Source organism: Gouania willdenowi, chromosome 19 (genome assembly GCF_900634775.1).
Source record: "Gouania willdenowi chromosome 19, fGouWil2.1, whole genome shotgun sequence".
Lineage (NCBI taxonomy): Eukaryota > Metazoa > Chordata > Actinopteri > Blenniiformes > Gobiesocidae > Gouania > Gouania willdenowi.
In genome coordinates, this window is record NC_041062.1 from 12241267 (window position 1) to 12258364 (window position 17098).

The 17098-nt window shown below is 40.1% G+C and overlaps 3 protein-coding genes across 5 annotated transcripts; 1 reads left to right on the forward strand and 2 right to left on the reverse strand.

Moving 5' to 3' along the window:
- Window positions 1-123: 123 nt before the first annotated feature.
- cox6b1 (cytochrome c oxidase subunit 6B1) lies at window positions 124-2628 on the reverse strand. Its single transcript, XM_028476474.1, has 4 exons — window positions 1958-2628; window positions 1278-1391; window positions 470-570; window positions 124-386 (listed from the first exon to the last, which is right to left on the reverse strand). Exons 2-4 carry the CDS (start codon window positions 1381-1383, stop codon window positions 333-335), a joined length of 261 nt encoding a protein of 86 aa, XP_028332275.1. The 5' UTR covers window positions 1384-1391; window positions 1958-2628; the 3' UTR covers window positions 124-332.
- A 555-nt stretch (window positions 2629-3183) lies between these two features.
- Window positions 3184-11560, reverse strand: fam234a (family with sequence similarity 234 member A). 2 transcript variants are annotated; one of them, XM_028477200.1, is made up of 12 exons: window positions 11267-11560; window positions 8445-8737; window positions 8251-8361; window positions 7928-8110; window positions 7445-7569; window positions 7078-7210; window positions 5733-5859; window positions 5502-5645; window positions 5297-5378; window positions 5064-5216; window positions 4882-4984; window positions 3184-4260 (listed from the first exon to the last, which is right to left on the reverse strand). In XM_028477200.1, the coding sequence occupies exons 2-12, from the start codon at window positions 8713-8715 to the stop codon at window positions 4049-4051; spliced, it is 1644 nt and encodes a 547-aa protein (XP_028333001.1). In that variant the 5' UTR covers window positions 8716-8737; window positions 11267-11560; the 3' UTR covers window positions 3184-4048. The 2 variants fall into 2 exon arrangements, with proteins under 2 accessions (XP_028333001.1, XP_028333002.1); XM_028477201.1 differs by lacking the exon at window positions 11267-11560 and having other exon boundaries at window positions 8445-8754.
- Window positions 11561-11698: 138 nt separating this feature from the next.
- On the forward strand, window positions 11699-17092 carry luc7l (LUC7-like (S. cerevisiae)). Of its 2 annotated transcripts, XM_028475845.1 has the most exons (11): window positions 11762-11911; window positions 13049-13119; window positions 14146-14240; window positions 14419-14517; window positions 14772-14882; window positions 14963-15106; window positions 15203-15379; window positions 15529-15617; window positions 15686-15715; window positions 15802-15957; window positions 16083-17092. In XM_028475845.1, exons 2-11 carry the CDS (start codon window positions 13089-13091, stop codon window positions 16195-16197), a joined length of 1047 nt encoding a protein of 348 aa, XP_028331646.1. In that variant the 5' UTR covers window positions 11762-11911; window positions 13049-13088; the 3' UTR covers window positions 16198-17092. The 2 variants fall into 2 exon arrangements, with proteins under 2 accessions (XP_028331645.1, XP_028331646.1); XM_028475844.1 differs by lacking the exon at window positions 13049-13119 and having other exon boundaries at window positions 11699-11911.
- Window positions 17093-17098: the final 6 nt, after the last annotated feature.

The window sequence follows — 17098 nt, forward strand, 5'->3', positions numbered from 1 at the left end:
GTTTGTTGTTAAAGGAAAAGACGAGAAAAACTGTTCAGCAGATAATCCCCCCCATGCTACTGTGTGTCTAAAATAAATTGTAATGTCGTATAAGACAAAAAACACACATGGGCACAGCCGAGCTCCATAAATATAATCCCATCTTTTAATGCAGAATGTGCCACATTGAACAGTTTCAGGAAGGAATGACCGTTCATCGTCTTTTAGCTCCAAGGACAAAGGGCTCACAATAGCTGAAAAGGCATTGACATGCAGATTTGTCCCACTTTTACAAACATTTAGCTATAAATTGATTACATTCTCCCACATTGACAGCGAAGTGTACATCCGCATCAAATTTTTCCTGGAAAGGTCCCTGCTTCTCTCTGGTCGTCCCATTTCTCGATCTGAAAAGACAGAATATCAAAGAGAAAAATGACAAGTCATGCATTCTTTTCTTATAAAGATATAGTAAATCAATCATATTTACCCAGGACATCGGGCAGAGGGATTTATATACCCTCTTGTACCAATCACATGGGGTGTTGTCTACACCTTTAGCATCCAGAGCTTTCTGGCAACGATGGTAATCTATGAATAGAAACAACAGCAACAAAGAAAGTAAATAACAGCCGGTCACGTACACGAAAGCCAGATCACTCTGAGCATATTTAAACAAATAACTCTATAGTAGGGAATTCAATATTAGCTTTTTGCCAATATCTAATACACAGATATTGCTCAACGTTTTTTTTTCTGATACCAACCATTACTGATATATAATATATACACAGACCTCTCCCTTCATCTCATTTTAGGTCACATTATATATATGACTTCATAGAAATAGCAGGTTCAGTCTACTTTTAATGTGATGCCCCACTTGACGTACAGTAAACCACAAATAAACATGAAAATAAGAATATTTATTCAACTTCAGAAGTGAAAAAGTGTCATAATCGTCTTTAATGTGTTTTCTCAAACAACACCACATATCAGTTTTTCAATATCTGGAAAAAACAATACTGATGTCGACCGATATTAGATTTTATGTTAAATATCGGCTGATAATATTGCCCATCCCTACTCTATAGATTCTCACAAAGACTCAGAGTCTGTCTTTAACTTTAAACACGATCTGACATCAATCCATAAAGACCTGAGGTGACCTATATACAGAACACAAAGGGTTAATATAACTCACCATCTACAGTTGATACACAGACTGTTGTGTGTGTTTGGGATTATTTGAGAAAGTCTCAGTAATCTCCAGTTTTGACCTTGATGCGCAGCCTTACCCAGGTAGTTGGACCAGCAGTTTCTGGTCTGGTTCTGGTTGGGAAATCTGGCATCGAATGGAGCAGTGCGGTAATTCTCCAGTTTGGCCTTTATGTCCTCAGCCATATTTATCTCTGCAGACAAGATTAATGATTAGCCTACCAACACCAACTACATAGTCCAAACCAATGGCCTAAATGATCCTCTTCGATACATTCATGAATCCTCACAACATTTTTCTGATCTAGGAGGGGCAGACGACTGACTATATTATTTAGGAAAGCTAAAGGGGTGCAACATATGATCTAACCTTTGAATCTACCACATCAAACACTCGGATATAATCTTGATCACTGTATGAAATACATATTTGACGGGATTATGCCAACATTAGAGTTCAAAACACATCAGCAGCGGTGCGCACATTTTATTCAACAATCAGCCTTATTTTACCTCAAATATGTTGTAAAATCATACAACTCTCTTATATTTCATATATTCACGTAATTATTAGCCAAAATAGGCTCTTTAGAAATCATCTAAATGCTAAATTTAATTTGAGGATCACTTCCTGATACAGCAGCTATACCGTTTGTAATATACGATCATTAAAAAAAGATATCCTTAAAGATACATAGACCGACTCTGTCACAGGATGATACATGTTCAAACATATAATAGTCATGTGGTTAAATGTTACCTTTGCAGGAGAAGCTGACCCGGGCAGTGATGGACTTTATTCAGTGTCGTTCCTGTGCGCAATGCGCGCCTGCGCTCCGGTTTGGAGTTAATGCAGCCGTGCCTCCCTATCAGGACGGTATGGCGGACTCAGGTCACATTGAAATGAGAGAAACTCACACTACAGCCAATGATGAGCAGATCCAGCACAGTCATTGTCTGCGTCCAGACACAAGGTGAATACAGTGGGTTCAAATGGGGTCACTGGGGCTTTGCGGGGATCTGACAGGGGTTTATTTCATTTTTTTGCGCGCGTGTAAAGTCATCGATAGTACAAGAAGTGTTTCGAGGTTAATGATTAATAGATGACTAACAAAACACGGTTAAAGAGCAGCCTCGTGTTTAAAATACGTGTGTTTAAGGTCTATGAGGAAAGTGAGTGCCTGGGATGCAGAGGATGGAAGCCAGCAGCGCGTGTCCGTTTACGCATACGGGCTGACGTCTCCACATTGTAGGAAGCAACAAGTAACAGCGCAAAATGTTTGAATTATAATAATCTACCCATATAATAATTGGTGCGCGTGCATTCTGTTTCTGGACCATGAGGGAGCTGGAATTTGCGCGCTCCTCCGTTACGCACGGTGCCAATACTTTCTCTTCGGCACATTGTTCCCCTTCCTTCGCCTCCTGAGTCCTGACACCATGTCATCAACCACAATTTCCTTACATAGAGTGACTTCCTATTGGCCAAATAGATTCAGGAGAGCGCGAGCCCGTCAGAGGCCGTGCGTCATAGGAAATAAATCACGCGGTAAACTGTGCTATGCAACCTGGGATACGTGACAGACAAATACACGCCAATGGATCGCCCATACAATCTGCTTATGGCTGAGATGTTTCATGTCAGTCCACTAGAGGGCAGCACTAGAGATGATTTTTTTCTTCTTCTTCCAGTCATATAGTTACAGTGCATATATATTGAATATAAAATAATGTAATTATTGACCAAGAAAGACAAATAGAATAACAACATTAAGTAATGGCTGTATTAAATATAGCATTGATGCTTTCTGCACAAAGCCAGACAAACTGAATTTGGCATCTGTATTTAATTACTACAAAAAAACTTCATTTTTTCAGTTTCTCAATGCTTCTACCAAATACACACACTAATGAAAAATAAAGGCTTCTATTCCTCTGTTATACATTACTTATTAACTGTTGAGCACAAAATAAGTTTTTTCCAAGTTTCACTTTTGTAAAACTACATTTATTTCTTCCGACTCCCCTCTTAAATCACTAAAACAATATTACATTTACTTTGTGCACTCGTCGTTTATCCTTTAACAAAATACAAAATCTTGTTTGACAACCTGCCAAAATAAAATGGCCTCTGATAAAAGCCTGTTCCACTCGTTCATTTGTGTTATTCTGTACAAGCAGTTAAAACCCCACAGCACAGCAGTACTTGAAAGTAAAACTTTGAAAAATACATTTCAGTGTGTGATAGTTACAGCATCTTGGAACATGAAATGTGTGGTTTGTCCTTCAACTACCTCAAATCCTTGCAGTCGGGAGACAACGCTGAATATTTAGCTGCTCAAGTACGATTGTTACAGTTTGTCGAATTTTAAATATGAGATTATCTATATAGTTTAGGGTTCTTTTTCCTTTTAAAGCTGATTTAGCAGGACAGTGTTGTGCTGCATTTAAAGCACAGATCAGCAAACAGTTGGATAGATTCGGACAAATCCAGCTAGTCTATCAATAAATTGCATGAAGACATGAGAATAGCTGGAAATGTAACAGCATTAGAAGGCGTTTTTGGCATTACTGCAGCCATCTTGGTCAGTAATTGTGCCCAAACAGCAGCTTTCAGGATGTGAAAGTCATAATAAAGTCAAGTGTGCAGACCCACAATGCCCTGCTGCCCCAATAACAACTATTGGAGCTCACCTCTCGCATCAAACTAAGCTAAAGCACTTTAAACATTAAGGCATTTATCTGGTGCCATGAAGCTGGGAAATCTTCACTGCACATTAAACTTTGGTTTCCAGTCAGCTCAGCAAACAGACTGGGATGAACCCGACAGTCCCAGTTACAGCTGGTGTTTTCACAAGTCGCTGAATCGGAGTCGGTTGAAGGCCTCTTTGATCTCTTCGTCGGTTTCCAACTCTGGTTCGGTGCCGATCGGGAGCACTTTGCTGGAGGGGACGTCCTGCTTTAGCTTCCGCTTGCAGAGGACGACCGTCGCGTCTGCTTCTTCTGATGCGGGACCCGTCAGCAAGATGTAAGCAGCATGGCGGCCACGCTCCATCAGTGTGGCTTTACAAAGGAGGGAAAAAAAACACAACACAAGCCATAATCCTTCTGTTTCTTTCAATTGGAGCCTAGGTTCCTGAAGTGGGGCACGCACATTTTCAAAGAGTACTCGAATAAAAATTAAAAACAGCGTGACAACATTGGAAACTAGAGTATAAATATCGCAGCAGTCAGGAGCCTCCATGCATTGCCACAAATTACACGTGTATGACTACCCTCTAGTGTTTACAGTGAAACATTCATCAAAAAAGGGCAAATATGATAAGAACTATATTGCTTTGCGCTATAACCAAACACGCTGTTAAGACTTTGGCTCAAAATCTACACATGTTTGGTAGATTTTGAGATTATTTATGACCAAAAATGCCAGTAGGCTAATGAATTAAATAAAGTGAGTGATAATTCCAACCAAAGATGTTTACTTGTGTGCTTACAGATTATTATTCTTTTTTTTTTACATTATTCCTGGACAGGATAGGCTAAATTCATGGACAAATCTCACTGTAGAGCTACATTGTATATGATATTACATTATTATAGTGTTGAGGTACATGTCTGAAGGGGTACAGGACTGTGAAAAGTTTGGAACCACTGAATTAGAGTTCATCTATGATGAGAAATCACCTTTGAATGATATTATGTGGTCATTGACATTCGTGGACTCCAGCAGAACTTTAGAGTAGAGAGGGTGCAGCATGTACGACCGTCTGTCCTCAGCCAACGGCACCTGAAACAAATCTTTTATCATCTCTCAGTGTCTGTGAAGCTTGTGTAGAAATTTGTCCTTTTCCATAAACTAAACTCACAGAGGAAGTGGCCTGAGAGGAAAAAACGCCCCAAAACATGAACACTGACACAGAGTTGGTGGTGTGGATGGAGGCCGGTCGGGGTGAATTGGGACTGGCCAGAAGGTCGACTTCCCACAACACACCCCCACTTTTCCCATCAAGAATCGCTATCTATAGATGAGATGGGGTTTAGAACCTCTGACAGAGAATTGAAGCATCTTAACTGTATTTATTTTAACTCATTATCATACCCTCTTTGTGTTGTTACCGATGTCTTCTTGAATCACGACATCAAGTACATTGTCTTTGTTAAAGTGACCGAACGAGGGCAGACTGTGGGAAGAAAGCAGCGTAAAACATTCAATAAATTGAAATCACAGTTGAATCGACTCAGAATGATGTCAGTGATGTTTTCCAAGCTGAGGATATCTAACATAGAGGTCCATTAATACAAACCCGAGGACTGAGCTTGTGTTGTGTCTCCACAGCAGCAGCAGTTTTCTTGCATCCACCACAGCCACCTCCGTCTCACTGACAACCACAAATTTGGTCTTATCATCCGATTCGTCTTTTGTGAGCACATGACGCACTGAGTCGGACCTTCAAAACAAAAGGAAAACCAAATCTTACACACTTCAAAAAAAAAAAAAATCCTCACAAACACAATTACTCTAATGGGCTTCTTACTCGTAAATGGGGACGAAGCCAGATGTGGCTACGGCTTGTTTTTCCCACCGTTTGTCATCCTGAAGGCCCGCCGCCACCCCCGCTTTAGCAGCAATCCTCTTCAGTGAAAGTCCATACAAACCAGTGTCTGCAAGGGAACAATCCATTAATGGCTTGCTTTTAGAATATGGAAAGGATCGGAAACATCCATGTACCCTTCGTTCTTTCGTCATTTTGTTTCAAAACCAAAATTAAAAAATAGAAGAAAACTGATTGTTTTTTTTGTTTTATTTATTTAAAACCAAAAACAGGAAAACGGAAAAACCGAACAAGCAGCGTTTTTCTGTTTTAAAATTAAATCTGGTTGTGTTTCTGAGATATTTGGATATTTACGGGGAAACTAGGACGAGAGCTTCATGTTTTAATCTCACCAGACAGAACGACCAACTGACGGACTTACTCTGCTGCGTTTGATAAAAAATGATCTTGTATCATATTGTCCACCTCATACTGATGGCAGAGGTGTAATTTGTGCGTCGATGACGTTTCGTTAAAAAGTTATTGATGCTGGAAGTCTGAATCTGTGAATATCTGCCAACTTTACCACACAGTGTTACAGACTGGGTGGAGTTTTGCTGAATAAAAAGACATAAAAAGAAGCAACGCGTAAGTCACATTACTGGTGAATTGAAACATTATTAATACATAAATAAATCAAAACCAAAAAAAGGGATGTTACATAAAACCTGCACATCTGTGGAACCAGAGGTGGTGTAATTAACTACTGGTGCTCCTCGTTTCTTGTGAACTTCCGTGTGTTGACGGCTGTAATTGTTTTTGCAAAGGTGTCAAATCTTAGAAGTTCTAATATCAATTGTTCCTCACACCAGCCTCACAGTCAATAGTCAGTCACCAGATTATTTGGATACTATTTGGACCGTAACACCGCGAAACAAATCATAAACATGAGCAGCTTTTTATGAGCTAAAACTTCCAAAAACTGAATGAAAACAGGAGAAGGACTAGAAAATTGCTGAAATAAATCCTTAACAGTCCTATTGTGTGAGAAGACCTGGTCCAGGACCTGTGGAGAGAAACCAGGTGCAGTGGGGTTTAGTTTTCGCTCTAATTTCCCCGTCACACAAACAGAACTAGTTTAAAACAAAACAAAAAAAAAAACAGAAAAACGCTGCTTATCTGGTTTTAGGTTTTCCTGTATTTCTGTTGTAGTTTCAAATCAGAAAAAAAAAATAACCACACTATTTAATTGTTATTTTGATTTGGTTTTAAAACAGAATAACCAAAGAACGAGGGGTACACAGATTGTCTGCAACCACTGTCTGTGATGCTGATTTCAGCCACAAACCTTTTTGTAGCAGGACATAATAGGAGCCCCCTGCAGTGCGGTGGAGGAGGTGGTTTGCCTTCTCGATGGAATCCAGAATCACTGTCGAGCCAATTTGATCTCCTGTCTTCCCTGAGAGCAGCACCAGCTGAGTCTGCAGGAGGGACAATATTGTTTGCATTGCTAGGAATGCTAATCAGAATGCTATTTCACATTAACCTCGACAAATGATTATTACAAGGTTTAATTCCCCTTTTGTAAAGCACTACTTGGATTATTCCCATTAAACAACACTGTGAATCATTCTCTTTAATAGCTGTGTGTACATAAAAGTCCAGTTTTGTGGCACAACAATAATTTAAACCTATAAATATCCAACTATTTTTACCTGTGTGTTGTCAGATCCCACCAGGGCCACATCACCCACTTTGTCACTGTCCAGATCTGGTAAACTGAGAACGGGCAGTGAACTGTGTAGACTGGTGGCCTGTGGCTGCTGCCACATGACTTCACCTGATGACAAAAACACAAACAGCTTCTTATTCATACGACATGCTTTCGGTATCGAGTGTACATAAAGCTACCCGCACACATCCTCAGAAATCCAGGTAAGGTGAACCAAAGGAATGAGCTCAAAGCGACAGAAGTGACAATGGATCAATAAACTCTAAATCTAAAGAAACTCATTTGAGTAAATAGATCTTTGGTTACTGTTTTTTAAGTTTGGCCCAAAATGTCCTTATTATTAGATCTGTGCTTAAAAATGTATTTTATTGCCTTTTAATTCCTGTCCTGGGCTGCACAGGGGACCCAGCGTTACTAAACTACATAATCAAGTATGTAAGGATGCTAAGCTAGCGGTAAGGCTAACCAGTGCGTTTGTCCACGGCTGTGATGCCATCAGCGTGAGACACCAGGCAGTCCCAGTTTCTCCCCATCTTTTTCTCCAGGCCACACTGGGCCCAGTGGAACTCAGGACTCAGTGGACGCTCCCACAGCGTCTCCCCATCAGTCCCGTCCACAGCTGACAGAATCACACAAGGCGACGGCAAACCTACAACACACACGCACACGCACACACACACACACACACACACACACACACACACACACACACACACACACACACACACAGAGTTTTTACTCACTCAGATTGAGCTAATAAACATCCACCTTAAATAAAAGACGCCCAACCTGAACCAGTACAGGTGAAGTTCTGAGTTCCTTCCGTGCTTTTGTAGACAAACACGACATCCATCACCTTGTCGTCACTGGCATGTTCAATACCCAAGAAGTCGTATGATGCTGTTGTAAACACAAACAGACCACAGGTTAAGTCTTCTATCTACCCATGAGGGGGGAGAAAAAACACCCTCCAGTTTACAAACCTGCTTCAGAATAGGTTCTGTTCCAGGTGCTGAGATACTGCGGTCTGACAGGACACGGGATGATGAAGGAGAAAGCAAACACGATGATGAGGCAGAGGAACAATGAGAGGAAGAAGACCCCGGTCCTCCAGTGGGTCAGCTTAGACAAACCAAAGTTTTCCTTGCAGCTCCTCTTCTTCAGCTCCGTGCCCTGCGAAGCCGTTCCCGCCTCCGCTCCATCCTCCCCCCTCTTCAGAGGGTCGCCCTCTCTGGCATGGTCTGTGGCCTCCATTGGTGTCTAAATCATTACTGACCTGAAGGGAAGATGAATTAGAGCTAACACTGAAGTTTAGATGGTTTTTTTTAAGGGGAAATTTGTTTTTGATTGGAAGAAAGAACATGGGTGGAGGATTCTTAGGGGCAAGATGCTAATGCTAACTACGCAAATTGAATTGTAGGTCAAGAACCAAACCTAATTAATATGCAACACCTCAACACTTCGTAGTGACCCAGAATTCCAACGTCCAAACCTGATTGAGAGCCTATAAATTGCGCTGGTGGCAAAGTTCACCTTTAATCAAACAGGCACGATCATCACTATAGCAAACCCCTAAATATTGACTAACAAAACAATGCAAAACACTATCTTTAACAGCCTTTAGCAGACGACAAACGGCTCCCAACTTCCCTTAGTCAGTCTACCTTGATCTAAACCACAGTGTCCAAATACAACAAACACTATCTTTCACCTCTTTTGACCTCACCAGTTTAGAAATAGATCACTCTGCAGAACAATTACTTTAGTTTTGGATTAGGATCAAAAATTTTAAAATACAACAGCCCAGAGTTTCTTACTTTGGTAAGAAAATCCTGCAGGATTTGAACGACTTACAGTACATGAAGGTGTCATCATGCATCTATGCAGAAGAACTGATAATAAACTACCTTTTACAATAACATCTGGTGAAGTAGGCAGTTATCAAAAACAGAGAAATGTTGTACCGAAACAATTGCTAAAGGCTTCACCAAAATTAAGCTTTGCACCGATCTGATCGGCTGATATTTTGCATTTTATGCAATTATTGTGATGGGCTGTAATGTCTTAATTCGCCGATCCGATCAATGACGTCATTGTCTTGATAAAACTTTCTACAGATGCTCCCATTGCATTGTTTTATCCATCTCTTTTACACCGAAGAGTTGTTTGCTTTACGTGACACAACTTTATTTCACCCGCATTTATGCACAAAGGTGTAAACCTATGAGCGAACGGCAAACATGTCTCTAGGTTGGAGCGAAGCGGCTGAACGCCGGACTTCTTTCCCCCGTCTGCTGGATCTGAAAGCGGGGGCAGTGTCTGCTGTTAGTGTGTGTGTTTTATGTGTGCGCACGCACTTGTTTTGTTTATTCAGCTTTAGCATGTTAAAAGAGTGGAACAATGCCCTACGGTTTACTTTCGCTTTCATACCGGAGACTTCTGTCCATTTCACGGCGGTGGGGGACATAGAAGCGTGCACATGTGTGTGCCCCACCTCCGCTGTGCACATGTGTGTGCCCCACCTCCGCTGTGCACATGTGAATACAAAACAAGTAATATTTTGGAGTATCTGTACTTTACTTGAGTACTGTATTTGGAGAACACGTTTTACTTTCACTCCACTATTAAACAAATAATACAAGTGGGCAGGACTAGAAAAGTTTTACACTTCTTCTTACCCCTTTTGAACATGAATGTCTTTAATTATTGTTACTAGTGGAGTGCCCGTAGGAAGTATGTCTTGCGATAGGGAAGCAGGAGTTTAAGTAGCTTTTTCATGGATAGTTTACATGGGAGCTTTAATTCCTCTTTAATTCAGAAAAAAAGTTATTTATCAACGGTATCATTGCAGTCCATACAAATCTGATGCTGCACACCCTTGAACCAAGCAGCAGCCATGTTGAAAGTCTCAGCTCTGTCTGTCCCTGAACCGCAGAGATATTTGAGCCACACACGCACACAGAGACAGACATTTTATAAAAAGCGTATCCTGCTATATCACATCTATCCTGTGAAAATTCAAGTCAAACACCAGTGTCATCTGTATCAGGTAATACCGAAGGAATTCATATGATCGGTGATCGTTTTCTTAAACTCACTGCTTTGCCCAAAAATCCTGATCGTGCAAAGCCTAACTGAAATACACTTCAACATTAACAAATACAATCAGCATTTGTGGTACAACAATGACAACACACTATCACACTTAGTAACTGATTACAACCTAAACTTCATGCAGGTTATCATCTTTTCAATCCACACACAAGATGATCACAAGTCTATCTAGTGAATGTACTCACAAACAGCTTCCTCATGTGTTCCAGATGTTGTGTGGTGGATAACAAACAGGTGAATCAAACTACAGCCAGTTATTTCTGCTGTATCAACCTTTGTGTATCTATTGAGAGCTGCTAGCTCAGACTCCAGAGGTTTCTCTTTAACAACAGAGGACAACACGCCCTGCTGTTTGTGTCACTGTATATATATATATATATATATATATATATATATATACTGTATAGCCAGGGGTGCGTGAGAGCTCCAGGCTTATATATTTACTTCATTAACTAACAAAACACTCTGAAAGGCTTAATATATAAAGCTGTGCTATAAAACGTGTGTTTGTTAAAGAGGCTGAACTAGTTTAACTGGTAACGAGTCTAGGGGAGTAGCATGGAACGCCTGGTTTCTGCGTATAGTTTGCAAACCTAAAGCCAACTCATAATAACGCTCTCTCTGCCATACAACACACAATTAAGGTTTACCTCTACAGCTCAGTTTGGTCAGAAATAAGTTCATTTCTTACTTTGAGTCTTCTGTGAAGTTGTTGTGACGCTAAAAGGAGGTCGTAGCAGCACAGCGGCCTGTCAGAGTTAGCAAAACAAACCCACCGCAGGCTACACTCATTACTGTGGGCTGATTATACCCTTACTTTGTCTTACAGGTAACGGGTACTCGCAATTCCAAAATCCCCTAGGATAGGAAAATGTTATTCAGTTTAACTATCTATCAATCAAAAATGTATTATACTGTTTATCTACGATGTGTTACACAAAACTCTGCGTCACCTACACTCACAGTTTCGACCTGACAAACTAAGCTCAGGGTTAAAAATCCACACTGACACTCTGTGGGAATAGATCTGATTGGCAATGAGCTTGAGCTTGAAACCCGTCATTGGTTGATTTTATAAATGTCCCGCCCCTTGTAGTTTCCAAACAGACTTGTTATCCAAGCAGTGACGTCACTTCTTGGTTATCAGACGGAAGCTGATAGAAAAGAGAAAAACTGCGTCGGTGATGAGTGAATGAAAAAATAGATCAAATAACCTGTTAAATCAAGGGATTGTTTTCAATATTATTAGGTAACGTCGAAGAAAGAGCTGCAGTAATGTCTGCTCAAGCTCAAATGAGAGCGTTACTCGACCAGCTGATGGGAACAGCGAGGGACGGTGAGTCGCTGTAGCATGCTAGCTGAGCTAGCTAACTAGCCAAGATGGAGTCTCTTCCGAGGCTGGTTTGTTGTCGAGTGTGGGACACAGTTGCATGAATGGATGTACCGCGGTGGGCTGTCTTACTCTAGTAGTATTTGGTTCAAGCTGTGTATTGCGGCAAAATGTCAAAGCTTTATGTTTGGATCCAACACGGCTTTTAGTTGATTTGTGTTTTGCTAGTTTTAGCCTCATAAAATGGTTTGCGTTAGTGCGAGCTCCGGAAAAAGTAGGCCACGAAACTACACACACTATACAGATACTTTGCACCTTGCACTTTTGATTAAGATTTAAACGGTTATTATGACAAATTCTATGTTTTTTTAAATACGCACATACAATAAAACGTCTAATATTATCTATTCAATATATGTATGTGTATTTAATGCCGAAGCGATGCACTCATCTCCTGTCCTACAATTCAATTTTGTCTAACAGCTTTTGTTTTAATGTTTATTTGTGGGGACCAGCACTGGTTTAAATGATCCCTGTATTCCTAAAGCAATTTTCTATGTTTTTACGTGTTAATCTTTTCTAATATGGTTTTCAGAATATTTCTTAGTGGTTTTGCAATAAACAAACGTAGTTCACAAGTAAGACAAAGATATAATAAGATACTTTAAATTGTCTCCTTGTTCAAAGCGAAACATTTGACTTTTGACTTACACATTTTCTAATGGAAAGTCTTTGTATTTTTATTTTAAATTTCCTATTAACATTGCTACTTGATAAAGATAATTAAATCCCACGTTATCTGTACTATAGTAAATAAAGTGTTGTGGGTGGTAAATCTCTTGGTAGTTTAGCTGCCTGTATATAGTAAAACTTCAAGCCGTTTGGATTCAAACATTATTGCCAAAATCACAAATTTTTTCTGGTTATTTTAGGCAGAAAGTGGCATTTTTACATGCTCTGCCTTTTAAATACATGTGAATCAGCCCCGTGGATCATCTAACTAGTTATTTGGTTTGTACTGTAAGAGTGAATTTGTGTTGTGCATTTGTGGATGTATGTGTGATAAGATTTATATCAAATTCTTCCCATACATTTGTTGCATACAAACTGAACAATTGTGGCCCCTTTATTTTATTCATTAAGGTTCAGTGTATCTTTGCCAGCCTACATCAATCTGCAAAGGATGTGCAGAAAAGCCTCATGTTCATCGAGCCGTGAGTCACACATAATTTTTAAAGTGTTATGATGAATATCCAAACAATATGTTTGCCATCCGGAATCTATTTAAACTATTTTTTAACATATATATATTTTTGTAATCTAGGTACTTTTTCGGTGGCACTGCAATAGGATTTTGGAGTGGTTTTGTACAGGTTAAGCTAAGACGTCTGCTCGCGTTATAACCTATACAAGCACTTCACATTTTAATAACACCTACGTTTCAATCAGACCACATAAACAATTTACGCACATCCTTTACAATCTGACTTGTGTATGACTCCTAACTTCTTACCACAGGTATGCGCAAGAAAACTGTTCCCATTTATATTTTTCTACAGCGGGTTTAAAATTCTGCAGCTGGGGTGTTGAAGATGCAGAAGGGTACAGTATGTGGTGCAGATCGCAGTGTGTATAAACCACTTTTTCTCCTTAGATTTATTTATTTTTTAACATTTTGCTTTAATTTTTCCAAAACTGTATTACACTTGTGACCTGGATGGACTGGGAAATGTTTACATGAACCTTTTATGGGTTTTATCGCCAGCCTTTTTACGGTATTTGTAACATTTTGAAATTAATTGAGGTTAAAAATGTCACTTTTGAAAGTATTCATGAAGAGGCCATGTTATATGGTCCTGAGTTAAGTTCTTCAGTGTTTTATAATAGGTGACGGAATATGGTAAATGAGCTGAGGCTCTTCCATTCGAGACTTTGGTAAGGTAAGCACTGAGTCTCACTGAAAGTGCCTCCAACAGGGGGTTTTGTCCTTTAAATGTTAACAGATTAGTAAAGAACAGTTATACGTTTTTTGTAATTGTTTCATGCAAATTGTCAACATTTGAAAGAAAAAGTAATATGAAAACTTATGAAGAAAAAAAGCCAAAAGTACACTATTTAGTATTTATGTATTTGTCAGATTCATGTGATGACATGTTGTTTTGTGTCTTTAAGCAGTGGATGACTCACTTGTGTCATCAGGCATGTGAGTTTTCTGACCAATCAATTTTTGGTTGTTTCAGGTGATGAGACGCGGCAAAGGGTGAAGTTTACTGATGATCGAGTCTGCAAAAGTCACCTTCTCAACTGCTGTCCTCATGACATCCTGTCTGGAACGGTGCGTCTGAACTCAGTTTCATGTGAGACCTCCTAGGTTAATGATCAGGGCTAATTGCATGCTGACATGAACTGTACAATACATTTTTTTTAATTACTAGTAGAGTTATATTAGTAGATGCATGATCATTTTCGCCAGTGACTGAAATTGAAATATAGCTGCCTTGGTTTTAATTTAGCGGATGGACCTGGGGGATTGCTCGAAGATCCATGACCTGGCATTGCGGGCGGACTATGAAATTGCCTCCAAGGAAAGAGATCTTTTTTTCGAGCTTGATGTAAGTTACCCTCAAAATGGTTGTCTGTTCTTGGTAAAGTTTTAAGTGAAAATACCTTTTTTGCCAATTTACTACAACTTTAAATGATCCTGAGCTTTTTTCCATATTCTGAAGACATAGTTAATTATTTATATTGTTTATGTGATTTACAATTTAATAAAATCCTTGTTCCACATTTGAAATAATCAAAGATCATAAGTGCACATTTATTATAAATTATAAAAACAACTACTCTCATGTTCTCTTGTCCAAAGGCTGTGGATCATCTGGAGTCCTTTATCGCTGACTGTGACCGAAGGACTGAGCTAGCAAAAAAGCGTCTGGCCGAGACCCAGGAAGAGATCAGTGCTGAGGTGGCAGCAAAGGTAAGTCGTGTTGTTCCCACTCTCTTTACATCAGTGTGATCAAATCAGCCTGATGTTCATTGGGCTCTATTGTCCTCTAGGCAGAGAAGGTTCACGAGTTGAACGAGGAAATTGGAAAGCTGCTTGCCAAAGCAGAGCAACTTGGAGCTGAAGGGAACGTGGATGAGGCTCAGAAAGTCCTACAGGAAGTGGAGAAGGTCCGCACCAGGAAGAAGGACGCAGAGGTGAAGAAAGAAATCATGTCTGATTCCTGCATCTCCTTCTGGTGAGATCATGTCTTCTTATCACTCAGGGTTCTTCTGCCTCTTGTTTCTCCTCAGGAAGAATACAGAAACTCCATGCCAGCCTCCAGTTTCCAGCAGCAGAAGCTTCGGGTGTGTGAGGTGTGCTCTGCTTACCTCGGTCTCCATGACAACGACCGTCGCTTGGCTGATCATTTTGGTGGGAAACTTCACTTGGGCTTCATCCAGATCAGAGAGAAACTTGACCAATTAAAGGTTTGTATCAGCTAACCACATATTGTCAACACGAAATGCATGAATACACAATCTGATGTAATGCAGCTATGTGTTTGAAAAGATGAATTGACTTTCTTTGAGGTCTTTATAAAGTTTTTTTAATGTCCTATTTTGTTTTGTTTGATCAGAAAACTGTGGCCGACAAGCAGGAGAAGAGGAACCAGGACCGCTTAAAGAGACGAGAGGAAAGGGAAAAGGAGGAAAAGATGAAGAGAAGGTCAGACTTTTAGAATAAATGGTGATAAAAGTTAACATCTTGTTAAAAATATCTACCTTTTTCTCTAGGACCAGATCCCGTAGTCGTGAGCATAGAAGGTGAGTAAGATGTTTCATTTATTTAGTTACCTGTGTTGTTTGTCATATTATAAATAAGCTGATGTTTGCTTTTATTTCAATATTAGGTCTCGATCTCGCGATCGCAAAAAGAGACGCTCCGCTTCACGAGAAAGACGCCGTTCTCGTTCCCGCTCCAGAGAGAGGAAGAGGCGACACCGCAGCCGATCTCGCTCGCGCAGCCGAGGACATCGTCACAGCCACGAGCAGAGCTCCAGACACAAGTAAATAGTCACCCACACCTGTGGAGGAGAACGCATGGGGTAGAGGGGAGGGGCTACAGGCATTTGGAGCTTTTTGCTCTTCAATATTTGGTGAAACCTCCTAAATCTGTTGCTTGATTTTCCAGGTCATCTCGGGACCGAGAGCGCTCATCCAGGGACCGGTCACGAGACAGGAGGGACGGCATGAATGGAAGGTCAGACTCTCGTCGTGGGGACGATAGGGACATGGGAGATCTCTGAGGACCAACATCCACCACCTATCGTCCTCTCGTGTCCCTCCTCTGTTTGTCCATTCATAGTAACATAATGTCACATGTTCCTGCCTGCCATCTGTTTTTTCTTTACTGCTACTTACACAGTGAAAACACTTTTCTGTCATCCATAAATAAACAGTTATTTTATGGTGAGAGGTTTCTGATTAATGTAATGCCTTCGTTTGTAATTTGGAGGTTGTTTTCTGACGGCTCTCACTTTTTTTTTTATAATCCATTCAGATGTAATTTTATTGAAACAACAGGAGCCGATGTGAAGGACGGGGTTAGCAATTTTACTCAAACATTCATTTATTACTACCTGATGGTCTTTAGGTAAAGAGAATGTCTGTAAATATGCATTGGGCCTACTGATGCTTTTCATCCATGTCAGTAATTTTACTGTTTTTTCATTCTGAAAAGTGCAGCTCTAGAATATCTTCCAACATAATCACCCACAGTTTGGAAGGTCAGGTGCTGATAGAGACTGACGAGGAGATTCAGAGCGTTTATTTTCTTCCTCCCCTTTTGTTTTACCCGATGTGTTTTTATGTTTCTTTAGCGACAGAAGTCGGTTTGGACAGTCCGAGTAAAAAAAAAAAAACACTTGTGTTGAATTGTAACAGAGGAAAGCCTACTGTTTGTTTTTATGAGTTCTTTATACTTAACACAGTGAAAAGTTCTAGTCCCCAATTGACGTTGGCACTGAAAGCCATCGGTTTAAAAACTACAGACCTACGTAAATGAATTTTGGCTGAACGTGCACGAATGAGTTTATTCGAAATGTGATGCACTGCTTTCCCCTATGTGTGAAATCCTATCTGTTCATGGTCTGCTGGAGATATTTCTTTAAATGTCTCAATTAAAAAAAAAAAAATCCACCATTTGAT

What these genes read in the sequence shown, in the direction of transcription:
- cox6b1 (XM_028476474.1), bottom strand. Translation starts at nt 1,383, where the DNA reads ATGGCTGAGGACATAAAGGCCAAACTGGAGAATTACCGCACTGCTCCA. An exon ending in CTGCTGGTCCAACTACCTGG is followed by an intron (nt 571 to 1,277) that starts GTAAGGCTGCGC and finishes TTCTATTCATAG; the next exon opens with ATTACCATCGTTGCCAGAAA. An exon ending in CCCTCTGCCCGATGTCCTGG is followed by an intron (nt 387 to 469) that starts GTAAATATGATT and finishes CTGTCTTTTCAG; the next exon opens with ATCGAGAAATGGGACGACCA.
- fam234a (XM_028477200.1), bottom strand. Translation starts at nt 8,715, where the DNA reads ATGGAGGCCACAGACCATGCCAGAGAGGGCGACCCTCTGAAGAGGGGG. An exon ending in CAGAACCTATTCTGAAGCAG is followed by an intron (nt 8,362 to 8,444) that starts GTTTGTAAACTG and finishes TGTTTACAACAG; the next exon opens with CATCATACGACTTCTTGGGT. An exon ending in GGCTTCGTCCCCATTTACGA is followed by an intron (nt 5,646 to 5,732) that starts GTAAGAAGCCCA and finishes TTTGTTTTGAAG; the next exon opens with GTCCGACTCAGTGCGTCATG.
- luc7l (XM_028475844.1), top strand. Translation starts at nt 11,851, where the DNA reads ATGTCTGCTCAAGCTCAAATGAGAGCGTTACTCGACCAGCTGATGGGA. An exon ending in AGAAACTTGACCAATTAAAG is followed by an intron (nt 15,380 to 15,528) that starts GTTTGTATCAGC and finishes TTGTTTGATCAG; the next exon opens with AAAACTGTGGCCGACAAGCA. An exon ending in GAGGAAAAGATGAAGAGAAG is followed by an intron (nt 15,618 to 15,685) that starts GTCAGACTTTTA and finishes CTTTTTCTCTAG; the next exon opens with GACCAGATCCCGTAGTCGTG.